The sequence below is a fragment of the Girardinichthys multiradiatus genome, chromosome 20 (assembly GCF_021462225.1).
Source record: "Girardinichthys multiradiatus isolate DD_20200921_A chromosome 20, DD_fGirMul_XY1, whole genome shotgun sequence".
Taxonomy (NCBI): Eukaryota; Metazoa; Chordata; class Actinopteri; order Cyprinodontiformes; family Goodeidae; genus Girardinichthys; species Girardinichthys multiradiatus.
The window spans coordinates 6,287,215-6,310,674 of record NC_061812.1 but is presented as its reverse complement, the minus strand read 5'-3'; the positions used below and the strand labels follow the sequence as shown (position 1 = coordinate 6,310,674).

At 38.5% G+C, this 23,460-nt stretch overlaps 1 protein-coding gene across 2 annotated transcripts in view; it reads right to left on the bottom strand.

Annotated features, from left to right (window-relative positions):
• The window catches only part of LOC124856743 (glutamate receptor-interacting protein 2-like), a 328,206-nt gene extending 307,306 nt beyond the window's left edge, over positions 1 to 20,900 (bottom strand). For both annotated transcript variants that reach the window (XM_047347547.1, XM_047347548.1), the window contains exon 1: positions 20,383 to 20,900. In XM_047347547.1, the coding sequence (XP_047203503.1) occupies positions 20,383 to 20,437 (55 nt within the window). In that variant the 5' untranslated portion in view covers positions 20,438 to 20,900. The remainder of the gene's footprint in view (positions 1 to 20,382) is intronic.
• Between the last annotated feature and the right edge of the window lie 2,560 nt (positions 20,901 to 23,460).

Below are 23,460 nucleotides of genomic sequence, written 5' to 3'. Positions count from 1 at the left end.
ACACCAAGGCCGCCACCAAACCGCACCCGACCCAAAACGGCAGGTGACAGTTCTTATGGAACAATAGAAATCCACATAAAAGCTGCCTCCACTCTGACTTGCTGTTAGCTTTACTGCTCAGCTTTTCCAAACTGGGGATGTGCAGACTGCTGTTTATTGCATGTAAGAAACGAATGCTGAAACCTCCAACTCAGAAAAATCTAAATTATGCTTTTTAAGGCATGTAAGTGGACAATTTTAACAATGGCAGTGCATCTTAGGGCAATAAGAGATAGAAGATAAAAAAGAAACAGCTCTGGGGGCCTCTTCAGGGAGAATTAATTTAGTATTTTCAGATATGCATTTTTATAAGATGTTTTTTCCATCAACACCAAAATCTGTCTTTACGCATCTTTCATTTGCTCCACACACTCATTATCATATATTTAGCAAGAAAACCCGCCATCAATTACCGGTTTGTAACTTGTCATTATTTTGCTAACATTTAATTACAATGCTCCACCAGGCACCTCATTTTTTCAGAGTGCTTTGTAGGTGGGTATTTTACTATTCAAGACTGAATAGAAGAGTAGAGCTAAGCGAGTGCAGCAGGTTGAAGACAAACCACTTTAAGATGGACAAATGTTTTTTTTCAAATTATTAAAGGCTGTGGAAGCAGGAGGTGAAAGAAGGACACGCAATGATGCATTGTGGATGTTGCAGAACAAAAGCCTGTTTAACACAGTTAAGCATATCAGGGAGCACTTGGTGGTGCAGCAGGGCATGCGGTAATTTAAATTTGAGATGCAGTGAGGAAGAATAAAGAGAGGAGCAGATAAAACATCTTGCTCAGGACAAATGATTGTTCTTGCGAGCAGATAAAGACAGCAGAGATACAGATTGACAAAGTAGCACACAGATATGTAGACGTATTGAGGGGAAGCAGATTGAATTTGTGAAATTGTGTAAGATGGAAGGAAACTTTAAAAACTTGTTGTGCATATAAATGTTGGGACCCAGCCATGGATTTCAACATTAAACTCCGGTACAAACCTTTCTGGAACTTTCAAAATAAATTGCATTAACCTACTACCGGCACAGCCAAGCAAACTGTAGCAGCGGAATTCCCATGATGCCACTGGCTGCATAAAAGCGCCCCCTTTCCAATGGTCCGACCTCTACCACCCAGGACTGAGAGACTGGCCGGAGAGGAACAGCGCGCTAATGTCTCTTTGCTGGAAAAAAGACATAAACTCTTTAAACTGGATCCAAGGGTGTCATACGATCATCGATCAAATGCGCTAAATTAAGTACGAATGAATTACTGTTGAAAAAAATCCGGTATTCATTCATAAAAAGGGGTAAATTAAGGTATAAGCATTGCTTACTTTCTCTCTGAGGCCTGTAGAAGCAAACTGTCCCAGAGAAGTCCCCAGTAGAGACGCTGTCTCTGAAGCGGTTTTCCCTGCCTGAGAGAAGGACAACAAGAGCCGCATCACCGTGGTTACGGTAACATGCAGTTTGGCCGGCCAACAGAACAGCCACCACTCCCCACAGCTAAGGAGGTTAGCGTTTAAAGACTGTGGACTTTTCTTTAAACTTTGCCGCCTTTGACAACGTTCCTCACCACAGTTCATGATGTTAAGTGTTGCGGCAGAAAAATATAGAAGTGATTTAGATTGAAATGATCTAAACGTTTTCCATTTTATGAAGTTTGGTTTTGTGTTCTTTGTTTGTATGTTTTAAAGTTAAGACAAACTTTATTTAAAGGGTGATTTTAAACAGATCATAATGCGCCATCCACGCTTATGCATTTTAACCCTTTTATTGATGGTATTTTTAAAGGTGTGTGTTTTGATTCTGGTGCAAAGCTATCAGCCTCCTTTGTTAGCTTCAACTGCTAACAGGTAAGAACACGTGCTTGCTGCCAAATAATATTTACCTAGAAAGGTTAGTTTTCAATCCAGTAAATAATGTGTCCCTAACATCATTTTACTAAATTTGATAACTAAGTAAACACCATTAAGCCCCATTTCTCCAGAAAGATTTGGCTCTTTTCCAAAATATTCCCTTAATAGTATTTCTTTGAATATTATTTCAATACATAAAGGCAGCTAATGAGACACCATTGAGAATTGGTCATCCAGACGGTTGGTTTTATTCAGCAGATCATTCTTAAAACATTATTTTATTAAAATAATATTTTATCTGATCTTGCATTGTGAATGGTTGTCTAAAGGTTTGCTGATTATTGCATAAGTTAGTTACAAGACTAACTTAACTTCATTTCCAGATTCTTCAAGATCATCCTTGGTTCTCAGACATAAATATTGCATGGTAATGTTGCATCACTCTTTTGGTCATGGTTTTCAATCATCTTTAATCAACTTGTTTATATTGCACATAGCCCATTAGTCTTCGTTATTCTTTAATTCTGCTTGGTAGTTTAGTTGGATTGTTTTAGCATAGAAAAGAGTTTGTTGATTGAAATATGTTTGACTTTGAGTTGACTTATTTTTGTCAATAAATTCTTGTATTTTAAGAAATTGTGTGAATTCATTCCATGTGTGTGCAGAGTTTATGCTGTTCAATAATGTCAGAGCTCGTCTCACACCTTTCTGTCTTGTCCTAATACCATCGCCTTACTGGGCTGGTATTCACAGGACAACCCTTAACAGACCGAAATATTATTTAATAAAATATTAAAATATTACTATTAAATAATATTCTCAGATTCATAATCCCAAGTAAGAAGAAGAAAAACAGAATATATATATATATATATATATATACATATATACAGTGCAAACCAAAGGTTTGGACACACCTTCTCATTCAAAGAGTTATTTTCATGACTATGAATATTGTAGCTTCACACTGAAGGCATCAAAACTGTGAATTAGCACATGTGGAATTATATACTGAACAAAAAAGTGTGAAACAACTGAAAATATGTCTTATATTCTAGGTTCTTCAAAGTAGCCACCTTTTGCTTTGATTACTGCTCCACACACTCTTGGCATTCTGTTGATGAGCTTTAAAAGGTAGTCACCTGAAATGGTTTTCATTTCACAGGTGTGCCCTGTCAGGTTTAATAAGTGTGATTTCAAGCCTAATAAATGGGGTTGGGACCATCAGTTGTGTTGTACAGGAGGTGGATACAGTACACAGCTGATAGTCCTACTGAATAGACTGTTAGAATTTGTATTATGACAAGAAAAAAGCAGCTAAGTAAAGAAAAACGAGTGGCTGTCATTACTTTAAGAAATGAAGGTCAGTCAGTCCAAACAATTGGGAAAACTTTGAAAGTGTCCCCAAGTGCAGTCGCAAAAACCATCAAGCCCTACAAAGAAACTGGCTCACATAAGGACCGCCCCAGGAAAGGAAGACCAAGAGTCACCTCTGCTGTGGACGATAAGTTCATCCGAGTCACCTGCCTCAGAAATCGCAGGTTAACAGCAGCTCAGATTAGAGAACAGGTCAATGCCACACAGAGTTCTATCAGCAGACACATCTCTAGAACAACTGTTAAGAGGAGACTGTGTGAATCAGGCCTTCATGGTAAAATAGCTGCTAGAAAACTACTGCTGAGGACAGGCAACAAGCAGAAGAGACTTGTTTGGGCTAAAGAACACAAGGAATGGACATTAGACCAGTGGAAATCTGTGCTTTGGTCTGATGAGTCCAAGTTTGAGATCTTTGGTTGCAACCACCGTGTCTTTGTGTGGCGCAGAAGAGGTGAACGGATGGACTCTACATGCCTGGTTCCCACCGTGAAGCATGGAGGAGGAGGTGTGATGGTGTGGGGGTGGTTTGCTGGTGACACTGTTGGGGATTTATTCAAAATTGAAGGCACACTGAACCAGCATGGCTACCACAGCATCTTGCAGCGGCATGCTATTCCATCTGGTTTGCGTTTAGTTGGACCATCATTTATTTTTCAACAGGACAATGACCCCAAACACACCTCCAGGCTGTGTAAGGGCTATTTGACCAAGAAGGAGAATGATGGGGTGCTGCGCCAGATGACCTGGTCTCCACAGTCACCGCACCTGAACCCAATGGAGATGGTTTGGGGTGAGCTGGACACTGCAGAGTGAAGGCAAAAGGGCCAACAAGTGCTAAGCCTCCCCGGGAACTCCTTCAAGACTGTTGGAAAACCATTTCAGGTGACTACCTCTTGAAGCTCATCAACAGAATGCCAAGTGTGTGGAGCAGTAATCAAAGCAAAGGGTGGCTACTTTGAAGAACCTAGAATATAAGACATATTTTCAGTTGTTTCACACTTTTTTGTTCAGTATATAATTCCACATGTGTTAATTCATAGTTTTGATGCCTTCAGTCTGAAGCTACAATATTCATAGTCATGAAAATAAAGACAACTCTTTGAATGAGAAGTTGTATCCAAACCTTTGGTCTGTATTATATATATATATTTGAATTAATGCACTAAAGAAAAACATACAGGAGGAAAGATTAGCAGAAGGTGACCTTGCAGCCATGTGGTAAAATCCAGTCACCCTGAAGTCCTGTGTTTTGATGTGGTCATGGTCCTTTGTCACATGTCAGGCCTATTGTTATCACTTACATTGCAGGAAGAAAAAGAATGATGAGGTTGTGAGGCAGATAAAGTGATGACCTTAGTGATATGGGAAGGAGGGCGCTTCTACAACCTTCATTCTGTACCGGCAAGTGAATCTGCAATAAAACATGAGAAAACTGGTCAAGAACTGTGCTTTACAACAACTTGGAAATTTGCCGTTTGGGTCTTGTTTTGACAAAACATTCATTCTAAGGTTCATACGGCTTTTGTCCATTGGGAGAAAGCTAATTTTGTTTTGGCAGAGAAAACATCAGCAAGAATTTGTTTTCAGAAAAGGAAAAAAGGAAAACCTGCCAACACCAACTTGTTTGTGAGACCCAGTACTATGAAGGTAAAAGCTTAAAGGTTTTCAAAGATCATGAAACAAATCAGCCAACTCAATCAAACACAACGTTGCTCCAGTGAGCTATCAGCTCAGAACGAGCACAGCAGATTTTAATCAAGAATGAGGCAGAGGGCCAGCCTTTCCCTATTGTATCTTGTCAAGCAAACACTATAATGGAAAAAGTTGGGATGGGATATAAGTGAAAGTGCAAATTAACTTTGCCAAGGGCACTGATAAACTCAATTTTGTCTGTGTTTTTGAGACAGACCATTGTGCTTGTGGCAAGATTTGAACTTCTTCCTTTATCACTGATCCTGTTTTCAGTGTTTATGGACAAGATCTTAAGGTATAGTCAAAGGAGAACGGTCTGTTTGGGCAATTTCAGGGTTTCATCTATTCTAACCCTAACATCAGGCCATGACCTTTGGTATATGCTGTATTCACAGCTCATGGTTCTCAACCAGTAACCGGAAGAATGACTTCTCCGGTGAGTCTGCCTCAAATGAAGGAGTTCAAGAATCTTGGTGACTAGGTCATAACTGATATCAGGCTGGACTGGGAGACTGGGTAAAAATGACGGTGTTGCTTCTGTGTGTTTTGGTGAAGAAATAGTTCAGTCGAAATCCAAAAGCTTCAGGTACAATTTGTTCAAACCATTACCTCTGACCATAAGATATGAGCAGGGTGGGCAATCTCAGCCTTTGAGAAATATTGATGATCTTTGCCACCTAGGAGGAGAGTGATAGATAGATAGATAGATAGATAGATAGATAGATAGATAGATAGATAGATAGATAGATAGATAGATAGATAGATAGATAGATAGATAGATAGATAGATAGATAGATAGATAGATAGATAGATAGATAGATAGATAGATAGATAGATAGATAGATAGATAGATAGATAGATAGATAGATAGATAGATAGATAGATAGATAGATAGATAGATAGATAGATAGATAGATAGATAGATAGATAGATAGATAGATAGATAGATAGATAGATAGATAGATAGATAGATAGATAGATAGATAGATAGATAGATAGATAGATAGATAGATAGATAGATAGATAGATAGATAGATAGATAGATAGATAGATAGATAGATAGATAGATAGATAGATAGATAGATAGATAGATAGATAGATAGATTTGCTGTGATGACTAACATATTGACCTTTGGCCTAGATATTTGGTTTAATTACCCAAATATGTCTTTGTAGGAAACCAAATCCCCTTAATGTCTTATCCTTTGGTTCTAAATTAAGTGGAGGAAGAAGCTGGATGAAGCAAAGCAAAGAAACATGGCAAAAATAGAGAAAAAAGGAAATAAAAAGTAAACACGAGGATCAAAAGAGAAGTATTGTAGATGATGCAAATATAACCTATGAGTAAGGCAAAATAAGCTGCCACAGGAGAGGAAAGTTGTACAAAAGGAGAGATTAAGACGTAGCAAAACAACTACAGGCAAACAGATAAGATGCAAGAGGGAATGATACATGATAAGACTTGAAAAGAGATGAAGACATGGTTAGATGTTAAAAGAGAAAACAGAATAAAGAAAAGAATGGAACCAGGGGATACTATGACAAAATAGAATGAGAGAGGGAGACTGAAGTGTTTAGGATGAGAGGAGGGAAGAGAGGAGGGTTAGTTATATTTTTCTTTTTTTTTTTGCTGTGTATGAGTCATAGTCAGATCCTATTATGACTGAAGCAGCGTTACTGCCCTCGCCCACTGCTAACCTACGGCTACATCCCTTCTACATGCATCACAAACACACACAGGCTGCCGCATCTATTTTTATGAGGACACTGCAAAGTGCCAAGGTAACAGCTTTTCTTTCAGGGTCCATGTAAGGACACTGACAAGATTTCAATACAGACACACAAACAACAAAAAAAGATTTAATTAAATTGGATCTTAATGCATCGCATTTTTAGCATGGTCTCACACATGCATTTTTACCCCAACTTACAAAGTAGGAAATCTCACAGTACTGAGTAATGTGGAATTACACAATAAGCAATTGGAAGAAATGGTAATGTTGCAGCTGGAAAATATTTTATAATTAAAATATACTCAATATTAAGTAGCTACGTAAAACGTACATAAAGTAGTCTTATTCATATTGTATTTTAAATGCACAACACCTCATAATCTGAACACTACCAATTATAAACATAATACTTAGGAATCACATATTCAAATGAACTTTAAGGAAATTAAGCAAAAGCTTTAATGAAGTCTGAATTTAAATGTGGTCATAAGACCACCCATGTTAGTGTTCAGATGAAAACCCTTCATACTATAAGTGGATTTTTCACTTGAAATTGTTTGAAAACATTAAGATTATTAAAGGTGAAAAGATACTATTAAGAGAAATTAGGAAAAGAGAATCCAGCCACACTAACAATAGGATGTGGCAACACCTAATCTAGTATAGGGGACTTTTATCAGTTAAAAGATTTTTAATTTGACCAGAGGTGCACTGAATATTGCCTATCGTAGTCAGCAAGTTGGTGTCAACTGGGTTAGGCTGCAAACACATTTTCTTGTGGAACTATGGAATCACATGGACATATAGCTGTTTTTTTTTTTTAAAACCAAAAGGTCCTATGAATAACTTATTTTAACTCCTGGGCTTTACACATGTCTGATAACTAAAACAGGACTTATTTCATCTCATTTTGTTAACTTTTGCCCTTTTTTACTCATCCGTTAAATTGAATTGGCTGTTTTTCCACAGACTGGTAGCTAATCCCCCTCTGACTCCATATCCTGTACCAGGAAATTCATGGATGAAAGCTATCTTCCACATTCTGCCACAGCAGAAACAATCTGCACTGGGACAAACATGATGAAATCGTATGCCTGAGGCTACTGTCACGTGGCAGATATTTTTAGCTGAACTTTTAGCTAGTTTTGGGAAGAATTCACCTCTTGTTAAACTTCTAGAATTGATACATTGCGCTTATGAACAACATCTCTAGTAAATTAACCTTATTGTAATCTGAACCTAGAAATCAGGGATTGTTTGTGAGTTGCAACAGACCTGAGCTAACAAATATAAAAATGCAGCAGCCTGGAAGCACTGCTGTCAGGATTTCTCCAGTTAGTCTGCACTTTGCTGAAAAAATAAATAAAGTAGTTTTTGTTTCAAAGTATGCTGATAAATGATAAAATACTTCAATAATAATAACAAATATCCCCACCTTACCGGTACCTTTTTACTCTGTGATGTGTAAGAAACCTCAGTCACTGAGGTTTGGAATACAACCTTTACTTTATTTCTGCCAAATTGTTTGAAATGTAATACAAACAAATCCTTCTGGTTTTTTCCTGCATGTTATCCTCTTTCATCAACTGTTTTTGATGTTTGCAGTCAGTGCTAAAACCTGCCAAAACACCACAATGGCACTCCCATTTTGCTATCTCATATCCAAGAAACACTGACATCTGAGAGCGGGGAAAACGTTATATTGAATGATGATACTGCTAACCCTCTATGACGAATGATTTTCAAAAACTGAACAGTCAGGATATCTTGTAAAGTGCACTATTTAAAACAAAAACTGTTTTTGAGAGTGGATGTAGAATCAAATCAGCACCGAATAATCAGTGAGGTTTAAACTTTTATGATGTCTGCAAACAGTAATTACCTTTTTCAACTATCCCTTGTACACTCACCCATAGTTTTATCTGTATATACTATTTTCATGAAAGCTGTTTTATAACTCCATGTGAATGCTGAAATGTTATTTACTTAAAACTGCATATCTTCCTACATCATTGAAACAACGATGTAGAACCAGACCGTGGTAAGGAAGAAAGTTTAAAGACAGATCTTTGAAACCAAATCTTTTTAATAAATGAGGTTCCAAAATTAAATAAATCAGGAGATAACGGAATCAGAAATGTGTCACACTTTTATGCAATAAGCTACAGATATTTGTTTGACATAATAAGCTGTTACTGAGAAAGCATACAAACCTTAAAATACAAAGAAAAATTCACTAATATAGAAAATAATAAAAAATGATAATAAAAAAGGAAATAGCTTTCAGTTTGAGTTGAAATTTGAATTATTTATTGTCAGTCTCTGAAATGTTGAAGGCAGGACACACTGCAATAACAAGATGTGTTAAATCAAAACAATTAAACTCACAACATGGAATCTTCTCTACGTTCTCTATCAAACGTTCTCATTTCAAAGAAGAGATATTTGAAGTAATAATAACTAGTCACTTCAAATCAATGCCATACCTACAACAGACAACTGTCAGTTTATTGTAATATCAGAGATTATTAATTGCAATAGGTTGGTTGTGAGGACAGACCAAAATAAAGGCAATTTGGTATGGGCAGAGGCATGATGGAGTAAAATACTACTACCATGAACTGGCAACTAATAATCTCCAGAAAATCCAGTCCATTAAAAACAGTGCAAAAGATTACTCACAAAAACTCCAAAAATGATCATATTACTCTAGCTTTACAAACCCTCCATTCGTTCTCTGGTCCTGCCAGAATACAATACAAGATCTATCTTCTCACCCAACAGTTCAAAAGTGATGCTTTTCCCTACCTCAAGCAACTGCTCACCCTGCACACCACAATGCTCCTTATGCTTGAAAGCCTCGTTCCTTCTCCCGATTCCCAGGAACAACCTTTTAACCATGGGGGACCAGGGCTTCAGCTCAGCTGCTCCTCATTTATAGAAGTCACCTCCAGATCATCAGAGGGCACCACAGACCACCCAGACTTCTAAGAAAAAACTGAACTTTCACACTTTTAACAACCACAACTGATTTTATTTTTGTTTCTATATTTGTTCAACACTTTGAGAGATTTAAAATATAAATATCACTACAGTTATCATTATTATTATAGTAGTGGACTAAAAGGGACTGAAGTGATAATTATTAGTGGTTAAAGGACTCATGGGACTATATTTGTGATGTTAGTGTGTTGCTACAAGGTTTACAATTAATTCAGTTATTGTTATTTGTTATGTGAACACAGAGTTTTCTACTGTGTATTTGGCTGACTATTTGGGGATGGGTGTGGTCAGTGCTCCACCACCATGAGTGAGACTCCTTTTACAATTATTTTGCATCTGTTCAATGTTACTGCTTCAGTTGATGTTCAACAATAACAAAGTTGCAATCCTTTGGTTGAGTGATTTGCAACATAACGTAGAATCTCTGTTTCTTGGCTTTTTGAGTTTGCTACGCTGCTATTGTTGCTGCACGTGCCCAGGGCATGAGCAAGGCAAGGACGAGAAGGAATCTGACAACCTTACAGGAACTTGAGGGAAACGCAGATGCAGGGAGATTTTCACAAAATGCTAAATAAACGAACTTGTTGATTAAATAACATTAATGCAAAATAGAGGTCAAGACTTGCAATGCATCCCACTTTCAACTGGTAATTATTTACACTAAAGTTTATAAATGTTAAACATGGACTACCTTGTTACACAGACCCAAACCTTGCAAGTGAATAAGTGTCCTCATAGCCCTAGCCCAAATCCTCATAGCTTTAGCTCATACAGCAACAACCTATTTGTAAAATACATGATTTAATGTTAGGATTGTTTAAATGGCTCCCTCTACTCTGCTCAGCAGTTAGCTTGGCCCAGCTTTAAAGAATTTACTTGATCCAATAATTATAACAATATAAAACGTAATGAGAAACTGATGGTTCCTATCTATGGGAAATGGTAAGCCTACACACAGTAACAGCCTTGAGTCCACCGAGAAACCTCATTACTGGAGATCCAGAACATATTTAAATGCTAACATTGAATTCTCATGTAGGTAACCAAAACATAACTGTTTAAAAATGTGATCATGGTTCCACAACGCGATCTTTGTGCACATGCCTAATGCATTCTTCTCCTTTTTCCGCTGTATATCTCTCTTCATCACAGCATTAAAGCTGCAGCTATATATACAGGGGTATACAGCTACTGCAGCTTTCTGTCGTAGTTTTCAATGTTTTCATGGATAAAGACACTCCTAGAAAATAAGCCATGTTTACAAGGAATGTTTTAAATTAAATAATAAATAAATATCTTTTTTTTAAATGTATACATTTTTTTATGGGGACAAGGCTATAAAGTTGTCTTTTAAGTTTTTTGCTTTTTGTTTTATTTTATATAAAAAGTATTCCCTCTTGCTCCTTTTATGATGTGCAAAAGAGTTCCAAAATTTCAACAGATATCTTTTCGACATGTCAAGATGTTTCTGAAAGCTGCATTATTGGCTTGTTTTTTCAGGGTATACATGGTGATAAAAGTAGCTTATTGTCTTGCAAGGTGTCCTGCTGATGTTGCCAGTATTACATAAAGTATAGTTATCTTTGTCACCCTTGTCAAACTTCTACTATCACCACATCTGACCTTTTGGTCGTGTGTCTTTCATAATATCAATCCACTTCTGATCCATCTATGATGGCACTATTATACATATTAAACTGCCTTTAATGTTAGAGCTAAGTCAAACACTAAATTTTCTAACAGTCAAAGTCTTGCTCTCCCTTAACAAGCATATTATTTGATCTCCTAGTCTCCTGATTAATGGGATCGCCTCTCTCAGTTGATAAGCACCAGAAACCGGCCTTCTATCTTTCCCCTTCAAACTCCTCTCTGTTTCATCTTTTTTATGACTCCCTTTCTGCCTCTCTTTTCATTTGCGTTTATGTTGTTCTCCTTTTCTTTTAAATCCTTTTGTCACCTCATTTTAATGCAGATCACAGAGAATGTTACTATTTGCACTGTAAGATTTGTGCCTATATTCTCAGTGATAGATGACTATGGCGTTCCCAAAAATTCTCATTCTCTCTTCTCTCCTTGGTACAAACAAGCGTACAATCATTCATGCTGGATTCCTAACCCCTTATCTCTCCTTCAACAGGGTAGTGAGATGTTCAGATCAAACAACTGTTACATGGTGGGGGCAAAGCTGTATTAGTCATCTCAGCCGAACTGCATACAGATACATACAGTAACACTCAAATGCTTGCTAATAGAGATTGCTATTGCTACACAACAATAAAAATTGTTCTTTGAAAACAAAATGTTTTGTTTTTTTCAAACAACTTCGCAAAACTTGTCCCTTTTCTCTTTCATGTTTTTAAAGCAAACAATTTATATTTTTGCAGCTGCTTTGGAAAAAACTTTTTTTTGCAAGGAATACAGAAGTTTTTGCATCTTCTGATGAACGCTTGCTCTAAATTACGTTCAAGCTAAAGAACAAGGCTCTTAGTAGTCTGTCTTGTTGGAGAATTATGATTAAAACACCTTTTTTTCTTTATTGTTTAAACACACCTGCAAAACATTTACTTAAAAACAGGGGTAAGAAGAGTGAATGTATGGAGCCCCTTACCTGGCATCTTCTCATTGTTTATCCAGAATGTTAATCTTGATGCTAAGTATTTATTTATGCCATTTCATTTTACAGATGTAGATGTCTAATTATGTTATGCTCACCCTTAATGCTTGCCAAGTTAGAATCTTCTGCACATCTGCCATGGATTTCTTGAAAAAGCAGAGGCAATTCTATGGGTATAATGTGTCCAAAGTGCTCCCGTAAATATGAAAGATTGGTACTATAACAGGCATTGATCCATAGGTTGGTTGTCAGTGGACAGCAGCTTTTCAGCTTCTTGCGCAAATATATATTTATCCCTGCCTATTTCTCTAACACAGTCTTGCATATATTCAGCAATTCTGTTCAAATCTCAGCACCCACTATATTTCTTACACTCAAACTAGTAATTTAGATTAAAACGGGAGTGTCAATCGCAATATTGTCATCCATGCACAATATTGCAAAGCCTACACTATAATAAGTTTTATGTATCTGCCCTTTGTCACCAGTCCTGTTCATAACTTTTATGGACAGGATTTCTAGGTGCAGCCAAGGGCTGGAGGGGGTCTGGTTTGGGGACCAGTGGATTTTGTCTCTTCTTTTTTGCGGATGATGTGATCCTGCTAGGCCCCTCTAGCCAAGACCTACAGCATGCGCTGGGGCGGTTCGCAGCCAAGTGTGAAGCGGCTGGGATGAAGATCAGCTCCTCCAAGTCGAGGCCATGGTTCTCGACCAGAAAAGGGTGGCTTGTCCTCTTCAGGTTGGAGGGGAGTTCCTGCCTCAAGTGGAGGAGTTCAAGTATCTCAGGGTCTTGTTCATGAGTGAGGGAAGAATGAAGCGGAAGATCGACAGATGGATCGGTGCGGCTGCCGCAGTAATGGGGGCGCTGTGCCGGTCCGTTGTGGTGAAGAGAGAGCTGAGCCGAAAAGCAAGTTCTCGATTTACCAGTCGGTCTACGTTCCTACCCTATGGCCATGAACTTTGGGTCATGACTGAAAGAACGAGATCCCGGATACAAGCGGCTGAAATGAGCTTCCTCCGTAGGGTAACCGGGCACTCCCTTAGAGATAGGGTATGGAGCTGGGCCATCTGGCAGGGGCTCGGAGTAGAGCCGCTGCTCCTCCACATCGAGAGGAGCCAGTTGAGGTGGCTCGGGCATCTATACCGGATGCCTCTTGGACGCCTTCCTCGGGAGGTGTTCCAGGCAGGTCCCACCAGGAAGAGGCCCAGGGGACGGCCCAGAACACGGTGGAGGGACTATGTCTCTCGGCTGGCCTGGGAATGCCGGAGGAGCTGGAGGAGGTGTCTGGAGAGAGAGACGTCTGGGTGTCTCTGCTGAGTCTGCTGTCCCCACGACTCGGATAAAGCGGAAGACGACGAGTACGAGTCTCTTAACCTAGAAACAAAATTTCAAAAGCTAACTTAAAACCATCAGTAAAGTCAACTCTTAGATTTGCATGGTCTCAATTCTGACAAGCTTAAGAATAGTCAGGACAATTTACAACTCTAAGGTAAACATGGGGAAACACAAACTCACATTCAGTGTAATAAACTCATTATAACAAGTGGAGTTTTGGAGATGAAATAAGTGCATTTAATCGAGCACCATAGAAAGAGAGAGTTACGACACTCTTTGAACTCGCCGATAGGCGGTCACGTGGTTCATGTAGCTCTCAATAGTTCCAAACATCTCAGCGGTGTCAGTCAGTTTGAACGGCTTCAGGCGCGACATAATGCAAAAAGGGACTTTTTTCACTCTTTCCTGCGACTTTTGGTAATTAAATAATAATAAACTGATTACTGGCTACTAAATCATAATTTGAAAATCCAAACAGAAGTAATTATTATAAATGCCTATTATAAATGTTCTTTCTGATATCCTCCGCATGCTAGCACATGCTAGCATGGGAATGCTATAACTGTATTCTGTGCCAGCAGTTAAGAGCTCTGATCAAATTTACCTGCAGATCCACATCCTATACTACGTGGAAAGATCTATTGCCTATGTATTTAAAAAAAAATATCCAAATATTACAGATGGAAAATGAGCAGAATTAAATTTTTTAATTATTTAATTTAAAAATTTAATATTTTTTAAACGAATGAGGAAAATAAGTAGCAGTATGAAAATATGACTGAAGATCTGGTCTGAATTCTTAATTTTTGTAGAAGACATAATTATTCTATTTTTTGCTGTCATGCGAACTGAGTACTTGTATCTATAACAGAGTTGATTGTGACTGTAGTCTGACAACTGTTGTAAAATTGTAATTCATTGACTAAAATGTTCATTTAATTGAAAATGTAGTTAAAATCGTATTAGATGACAAAACAACTGTGAATTGTGCAAAAATAAATGACCAAACAATTTACTGTAAAATATGTAAAATGCAAAACTAGCTTTAATAAAGAAGTACTTGCACTACCATTTATACGGTTTATTAATTACATCTGCACCAATAAACTGTGTCTGAGCAAATCTGAACAAGGTAGAAATGTGCCCAAGTCCGAATGAGGGTTCATCCTCCTTGGCATCATTGGCAGCAGCTCCCTTTGAAATCAGTCACCACATCTGCTGACGTCCCTGAAAACAATACAGAAACAGTTTAGAGGACTCGGAATCAATCACTACCATAGCTGGAAGGTCATACTGGAAGGCAAAAAAAGTAAATGCCTTCCAGTAAATACGAAGAAAAGTAAATGTGTTTCTTCAAAACACTATCTCTCTATATATTATATTTATATATCTATTTATCTCTCTCTCTCTCAATCTCTCTCTCTTTCTCTCTCTCTCTATCTCTCTCTCTCTCTCTATATATATATATATATATATATATATATATATATATATATATATATATATATATATATTGTGATAAAGTTCATTATTTTCCATAATGTAATGATGAAAATTTAACATTCATATATTTTAGATTAATTGCACACTAACTGAAATATTTCAGGACTTTTATTGTCTTAATACGGATGATTTTGGCATACAGCTCATGAAAACCCAAAATTCCTATCTCACAAAATTAGCATATCATTAAAAGGGTCTCTAAACGAGCTATGAACCTAATCATCTGAATCAACGAGTTAACTCTAAACACCTGCAAAAGATTCCTGAGGCCTTTAAAACTCCCAGCCTGGTTCATCACTCAAAACCCCAATCATGGGTAAGACTGCCGACCTGACTGCTGTCCAGAAGGCCACTATTGACACCCTCAAGCAAGAGGGTATGACACAGAAAGAAATTTCTGAACGAATAGGCTGTTCCCAGAGTGCTGTATCAAGGCACCTCAGTGGGAAGTCTGTGGGAAGGAAAAAGTGTGGCAGAAAACGCTGCACAACGAGAAGAGGTGACCGGACCCTGAGGAAGATTGTGGAGAAGGGCCGATTCCAGACCTTGGGGGACCTGCGGAAGCAGTGGACTGAGTCTGGAGTAGAAACATCCAGAGCCACCGTGCACAGGCGTGTGCAGGAAATGGGCTACAGGTGCCGCATTCCCCAGGTCAAGCCACTTTTGAACCAGAAACAGCGGCAGAAGCGCCTGACCTGGGCTACAGAGAAGCAGCACTGGACTGTTGCTCAGTGGTCCAAAGTACTTTTTTCGGATGAAAGCAAATTCTGCATGTCATTCGGAAATCAAGGTGCCAGAGTCTGGAGGAAGACTGGGGAGAAGGAAATGCCAAAATGCCAGAAGTCCAGTGTCAAGTACCCACAGTCAGTGATGGTCTGGGGTGCCGTGTCAGCTGCTGGTGTTGGTCCACTGTGTTTTATCAAGGGCAGGGTCAATGCAGCTAGCTATCAGGAGATTTTGGAGCACTTCATGCTTTTGAAAAGCTTTATGGAGATGAAGATTTCATTTTTCAGCACAACCTGGCACCTGCTCACAGTGCCAAAACCACTGGTAAATGGTTTACTGACCATGGTATCACTGTGCTCAATTGGCCTGCCAACTCTCCTGACCTGAACCCCATAGAGAATCTGTGGGATATTGTGAAGAGAACGTTGAGAGACTCAAGACCCAACACTCTGGATGAGCTAAAGGCCGCTATCGAAGCATCCCGGGCCTCCATAAGACCTCAGCAGTGCCACAGGCTGATTGCCTCCATGCCACGCCGCATTGAAGCAGTCATTTCTGCCAAAGGATTCCCGACCAAGTATTGAGTGCATAACTGTACATTATTATTTGAAGGTTGACGTTTTTTGTATTAAAAACACTTTTCTTTTATTGGTCGGAAGAAATATGCTAATTTTGTGAGATAGGAATTTTGGGTTTTCATGAGCTGTATGCCAAAATCATCCGTATTAAGACAATAAAAGACCTGAAATATTTCACTTGGTGTGCAATGAATCTAAAATATATGAATGTTAAATTTTCATCATGACATTATGGAAAATAATGAACTTCATCACAATGTCCTAATATTTTGAGAAGGACCTGTATATATATATATATATATATATATGTATATATATTATATATATAATTTCTGATCACTTTGATTTGATTTGTTTTTGACCGCCTCCCCATTAACCAGTCAGCTCCAGCACTCCAAATCAACAAGAATACAGCAGTGTTACCTTTGATTGTTTAAAAGTATTTTTTGTTACTGTTCTGTGTATTAATGCTGATATGTTCCAGTAATAATTCTTAATTTCTTGTTCTGTCTTGAGATAGATTCTAATATCTACTTCAACTTCACCCAAATCCAAAACTAATAACATAAAGCAAATGTTAAGTAACAGTCCTGCTGTAAATACCAACTTTGTGAAGGTCTTAAAATAATTTTGTTCAAACATCTTGATTCAGCTCTTATTATTTTTAAGGACAGAAAAATGAGATCTTGTTACCTTTGTGGTGCTTTGTATGCAACATGGTTCAGCAGTTCACTTAAGCCATTCTCTTGTGGTTTACCTGGAAAAGAATAATAAAAAATTACTCATCTTCACAATCACGTTTAATGATTATGTCCCCATTTATGTGGCCGTCGTTGACAAACACTCTATAACTTTAAATTAACCATGTCAATATCACAGTATTTTTCGAGATGTGCTAGTTCAGTAGCTGGAATTACAATAAAAATTAGAAAATTATCAACGTTCAGAATGTAAGGTGTAATGGACATTTTAAAATGCTGAATCAGACACAATGAGATAAACCCGTCTAAACCCGCCATGCTTGCAATGAGCTAGCTGCAGTTAAAATACAACAAGCGAGTTAACATGCTTAATTAACTAAACCTGGCGATATAAAATATAAACAGCGATACAGAACAGTCAACTAAAGCTTCACAATAACAAAATAATGTTGTATTTTCAACAACTTACCGTAAGAAATCCTTCTGAAACACCGAGAATGAACTACGTCCAATGCTGGAGCTGCTGGTGTTTGGAGCTGTTAGCAGCTCCATGACCCACGTGACTTCCGCTTTCCAATCTTTCTATAGAAGTCAATGGGAGTGTCATAACTCTCTCTTTCTATGGTGCTGATTTAATCTAATACCTGCTTCACATGACAGAATTTAAAAATGTTTGGTTTATTTCCAAAACCCGAAAGACCCCACATATGACAATAATGTAGGTATAGCGGGTTTGGTCCTACAGTGTGTGGTGTCCAGCCACACAGCATACACAACACAGCACACACAAACAGATTTCACTCAAAATCATTCAGATTTCAGCATGGAAATCTTGCAAACCCCCTTGAGATCAAACATGAGTTTGTAGCCGAAATGAAGGATGTGCAAAGATGCTCCTGAGAAGTTCTATAGTTGGATCGCAGGATGTAAGATGCAGAGATACATAGCATGCACTGAATGCTTTAAGTGGCTGAAAAAAGTGTGCACAATTATGTGGGAATGTAAAACTGATTATCTTATCAACTTATTGTCTACCTGCAAAAAACTATTAGCTATGCATATAGTACAGGTAATGTGCATTTTTCCAGTGAAACCTCTTTCACACTGAATAAAGACCCTGCTCTGATAAAAAGTAACTGTCAGTATGTGATGGTCTTTATAGTGTCTTGGTGAGGTCTTCTGTGGCATGTTATTAATAAAGCACTGGGTTCTAAAGCATAAAGTATGATAGGTCATAATAGGTTGTAGAGGATTTGAGCATGTACAAAACATCCATGGTGATGTTGTAGTGATTAATTATCAGGGTGCCTGTGCATCAGGTTCCTGAAAGGAAAATAAAGGATAATCTAAGAAGTGTGCGAGAACTCCGTGCTTAAGTGTTGCTTGGTCACAAAGAATTTAAAGTGGTGGACATATGATACTCCGGGTGTTAAGAACCATCCTGACAATGGTTTTGGGGGCAGATGAGCAAGATGAGTAAAATAGCAGGTAAAGACCTATTTGGCAAGCATTGCTGGGGCCTCCACCATGGCGTCTCAGCTGTCAAACACAGCAGGAATGGGTTGTTTTCATAGAAAATATTATAGGTGTATATTTCAACAGACTTCACATAGCATCTCCAATGGGATTTGCCATGCAGAGGATAACAGTACCATTACTGTCTTCTCACTAAATGGGTTTTTAACAATTTTCTGCCATCCAGTCATATTCTTATTTGTTGCGTGGAAGTCAATTATCTCGTGATACATCTTGTGATATTAAAATGTGGCAATGTTGCCCTCAGGATAACTTTGAGCCTTTCATTTTCCAGTAAGAAATGAAGTTTTTCTTAAGATGCCCTGTTGTATTGACAGAGTTAACTAATAGAGACTGCTTATTGGACTGGCCAACAACACGGTTTCATTAGCAATGAAGAAGCATCCACTGCTTTTTGAATGATCGGAGTGGAATGTTAACTGTGAAACAAACAAAAAACAATGTGTAAGTGTTGTACTGCAGTGACCCACCACCCCCTCCTCCAGAGCACTTATTAAGCTGAAGTAGACATTATTTGTAGCTCACTAAAGGGCCATTTCACAGTTTTATTTTATCAGTTTTTTGTTTGTTTGTTTGTTTTTCTGGTATTTCTACTTTTTTTTGATCATCTTAGAAAAATATGCCCAAACTGGATTATTCTTCTCCAAACAGATTCTTTAAAAAAATGCTTGAGATTTTTTAAACCTTTATTCTATTTGTAAAAATACAACAAAGCAATTTTAACGATGAGACCACCATAAAATTAAGAATAGCATCCAAACTGAAATGCAGCTGGTTATTCAACGAGTCTCCAATGAGTACAGATTCTATTAAAAACAGTCTGTGATCTGTAGGGGAGGATTGTTCTTAGTCTGCTTATAAAGTTTGGTACAATTGTCTATGGTCATTGATTTTCAGAATCTTGGACCACTAAAGGCACAGATTTTACACTGTTGAACGTAACTGTCTGAATTCCAGAAAACTTTGCTAAAACACAAACTCAACCTCAACCCAAACTGTCCAGGAACTTACAGTGACCTGAATGAGCTATTGAAGGATGCGACACACATGCGACACCCAAGCTGCTTTCTCAATTGCACACTCACAAATTAGCACTATCACGCTCACGTGCACACTGTTGCTGACCAACATTCCCGCTGTGCGCCCCGCCGCCCTCCACCGTTCACGCTGCAGGGCAACCACGCCAACTGTGCTTGTGAGTGTGTGTATGCTTGTGTAAAATTGTCTTTTACACAAGCATACACACTTGCACACGCACGCACAGTCACCGTGACCTGCCAGCATCTGTAGCCTCACGCCATCTCTGCTGAAACGGCGGAACAAACCCAGACTGACACGTGTGCGCACTGCGCGCGGCTACAACAGACGAAGCGAGGCAGTGCATGTGCACAGACAGAAGTCAAAAAACTCACACACAGTCGCTTTTGCTCACACACGCATACACACGCACGGTCCCAAAGCTGCAGGTGCTTCTCAGTCAGTACCACAGACAGCGCACACTTCCAGTGATGCAGAAAAGTCGGGACACATGAAGCAGAAAGCGTAAAGATTCAAAGTGACTCCGGAAACAAGCTGTTCACATCTCAGCGCAGATCTTAAAACCCCACATTATAAGCGCACTGCAACACGCGCCCCCATCCACACACGCTGACGCAAACACAAGCGCGCATACATTTTTTTTTTAGCTTCCCTACCTTCCTCGTGCATCCTTTGCAGGCAAAAAGTGAGATTCCGCCGCCAACCCGGCATTCTTCCGAGGAGCAGGAGGAGAGGTCGAGCTGCAGAAGATGATGGGGATTAAAATTCAGAGATGATGAAGAGGAGTGATGGTGATGATGGGGGGACTAGATCCTGTCCAGAGGTGACGGTGAAGGGAAGAAGAAAGCAGACTCAGTAGATTCAATCTGAATATTCCCTCTTCTTTTCTTTCTTTTCCTCCGGTTTGTTGGTTGTAAACTGCGAGTAGCTGCTGCTCTCTCCAGTAAGACCTCGCTGACAGTTTCTGTGACTGTCGGTCCCGCTGCGGCACCAAAGCTCCCTCTGCCTCAGTTGCTCCCTCTCACTCTGAGACCATGCACTTTTTCTTCTTTAATTCATTGTTTTCGGCTCTCCATATTCTGTCTCTCACTCTTTTGTATTGTCGGTTTATCTCCCTTTTCAATTTCCTCCCTTCTCCTATCCATTTATGTCCCCTCTCCCGTTCCACTCTTACCTCCAGCCAATCTCACTCTGGCGAGCCAGTCATAAATTAGTTTTTTTTTTTTTCTTCCCATCTCAGTTTAACTCTTGTTGAGTTCTCAAAGATCCGATGATGTCACTTGTGTCAGGCGAAACCCTGGAGCAAGGCTTACAAAATTCAGCACAAAAACAAACGGAAAAAGGCGATCAAAACACTCCAAACAGTGTGGAATAAAAGGTTTCCAGAAAGTTAAGAGCAGCTGAGGTGGAGAGTGATACAACTAATAGAGTTTAAGAGGAAATCATCAGTCCGCACACCAATTGACAGATCTCCTTAGTTTTACTCTTCCTTGTGTGAAATGGGGTCCATAACCAATTATTAGTCATGGCCATTTAAAGTCCATGAAATAAATTATGCAAGTTATCCCTGTGTGCTTCAAAAATATACAGAAACGAAGTCACTGTTAATGTGTCGAACTTCTTGACATTAATAATGCTAATACACATTAAAAGAGTTAGAAAATACAAACAATATCCTAATACAATTCCAGGAGAATCCATGGACAGGTTTTATGACATTTAATCTTCTGACTGTAAAAGAGAGAGAAGGAAAAAAAAACAAAAAAACACAGAAAATAACACCTATATCCCTGTTTCACTTGCAGGTTCTGCGTGGTTTCTTCTATAAAGGTAGTAACACATACCTGGTTTAATGATGTCAGTTATGAAGTTTCTTCAAGTTGTGTGCTCCAGAATGTGATATTTTATTTTATTTTAAGATAGCCAAACTTTAATGGACATCTACTATGTTGAATCATGACTCTGTGGTGTTTGGAGGTTTGTCATTTTACATTTATAAAACCCCATCTGGAGTTTGGAAGGTTGTTGTCAGATCTGCTGCATGTATTCTAGTTTAAACTGCTAAATGCTCTATTGCACATGATCTCTACTATCTACTTGTCTGTTGCACTGAGTGTTCTGAAGTTCTAAAGGGATTAAAAATGACAAAAATCTGTAATAGAAATATATAATACTGTAACTGGTTGTACTTTTTATTAGCAAATATCAATAAAACTGCAAAGTAAGCAACGTTAATCTCTGAATTCACAATATTTTGTCAATAGGGTGTTTAAGATTTATTACAATAAACTCTAATAAACACACTTAACTATGTTCTTTAATTATCACCAAGGATTTACAATTACTCCGTCCGCATCTAATGAAAAATTGGTTTTATTTCTTAGTTTCTTCTCATCAAGGAAAAGTCAAAGAGTTGTTCAAACAAAATAATCTAATGCAAAGTAAAGCACAATTGTTTTTGAAAGCACTACGCTAGTTTAATTCTGAGTTATCTGGCAGACTCAACTTTCTTTACACACTAACTCTCACCCTAAGTGATCCTTGAGCAACAGTTAATTATGAAGTTGCACAGGGTTTGATATTTGGACCAACTTTTCACATTTTATCACATTATAGTAAAAAACATAGACTGGAAATTTGTTTCCAGTCTATGTTTGTTTCCAGGCTGCATGGTGGCGCAGTTGGTAGCACTGTTGCCTTGCAGCAAGAAGGTCCTGGGTTTGATTCCCAGCCGGGGGTCTTTCTGCATGGAGTTTGCATGTTCTCCCTATGCATGCGTGGGTTCTCACCGGGTACTCCGGCTTCCTCCCACAGTCCAAAGACATGCCTGTTAGGTTAATTAGTCACTCTAAAATTGCCCATAGGTGTATAAATGAGTGTGTGTATGGTTGTATGTGTGTTGCCCTGCGATGGACTGGCGACCTGTCCAGGGTGTACCCTGCCTCTTGCCCATAGACTGCTGGAGATAGGCACCAGCTCCCCTGCAACCCACTATGGAATAAGCGGTAGAAAAAATGAAATTTGTTTCATAAAAAAATCCACAAGGTTGTGAGGAATTCTGAAGATCACATAAAATGATACAAGGTTTGCCAACATTTTTAAACCTTGTACCATGCCTAACTCTTGTGCCCCCAAATATCACCTTCAGAAGTCACCCAATTAGTAAATCAAGTAAACCTGTGAATATTTTAATTCTAGAATGAATCTGGAAGTTCATGAAAATCAAAGAACACACCAGACAGTTCAGGGATAAAGTTATGGACAAGTTAAATGCAGGGTTTGGTTTTGTAATAGCATTCAAAGCTTTGAACATCTCACTGAGTACTGTTTAATCCAGCATCCAAATGAAAAGAACATGGCACAACAAACCTACTCAGATATGATCATTGAACTTAAAGTAACAGGCCAGCCAAGGAGGACAATAATCATGGAAGAGACCACAGATCCTGCAGCTCATGTGAAAGAATCTGTTGACAGTACAACGATTTTAGTGCACTCCAAATATCTGGCATTTATGGAAGAATCGCAATAATAAAACTATTATGTAAAGAAAACAAGAAGTTGTGGATGTATTTTGCCAGAAGCCACGAAAGGGACACAGCAAACGTGCAAGCAGATTATCTGTTCAGATGATACCAAAATGGAAGTTTGTAGCCTACTTGTGAACTGTTACATGTGGGAAGATGGATGGAGCTAAATACAGTCATATTCAATAAATAAAGGGTCATTTGTCA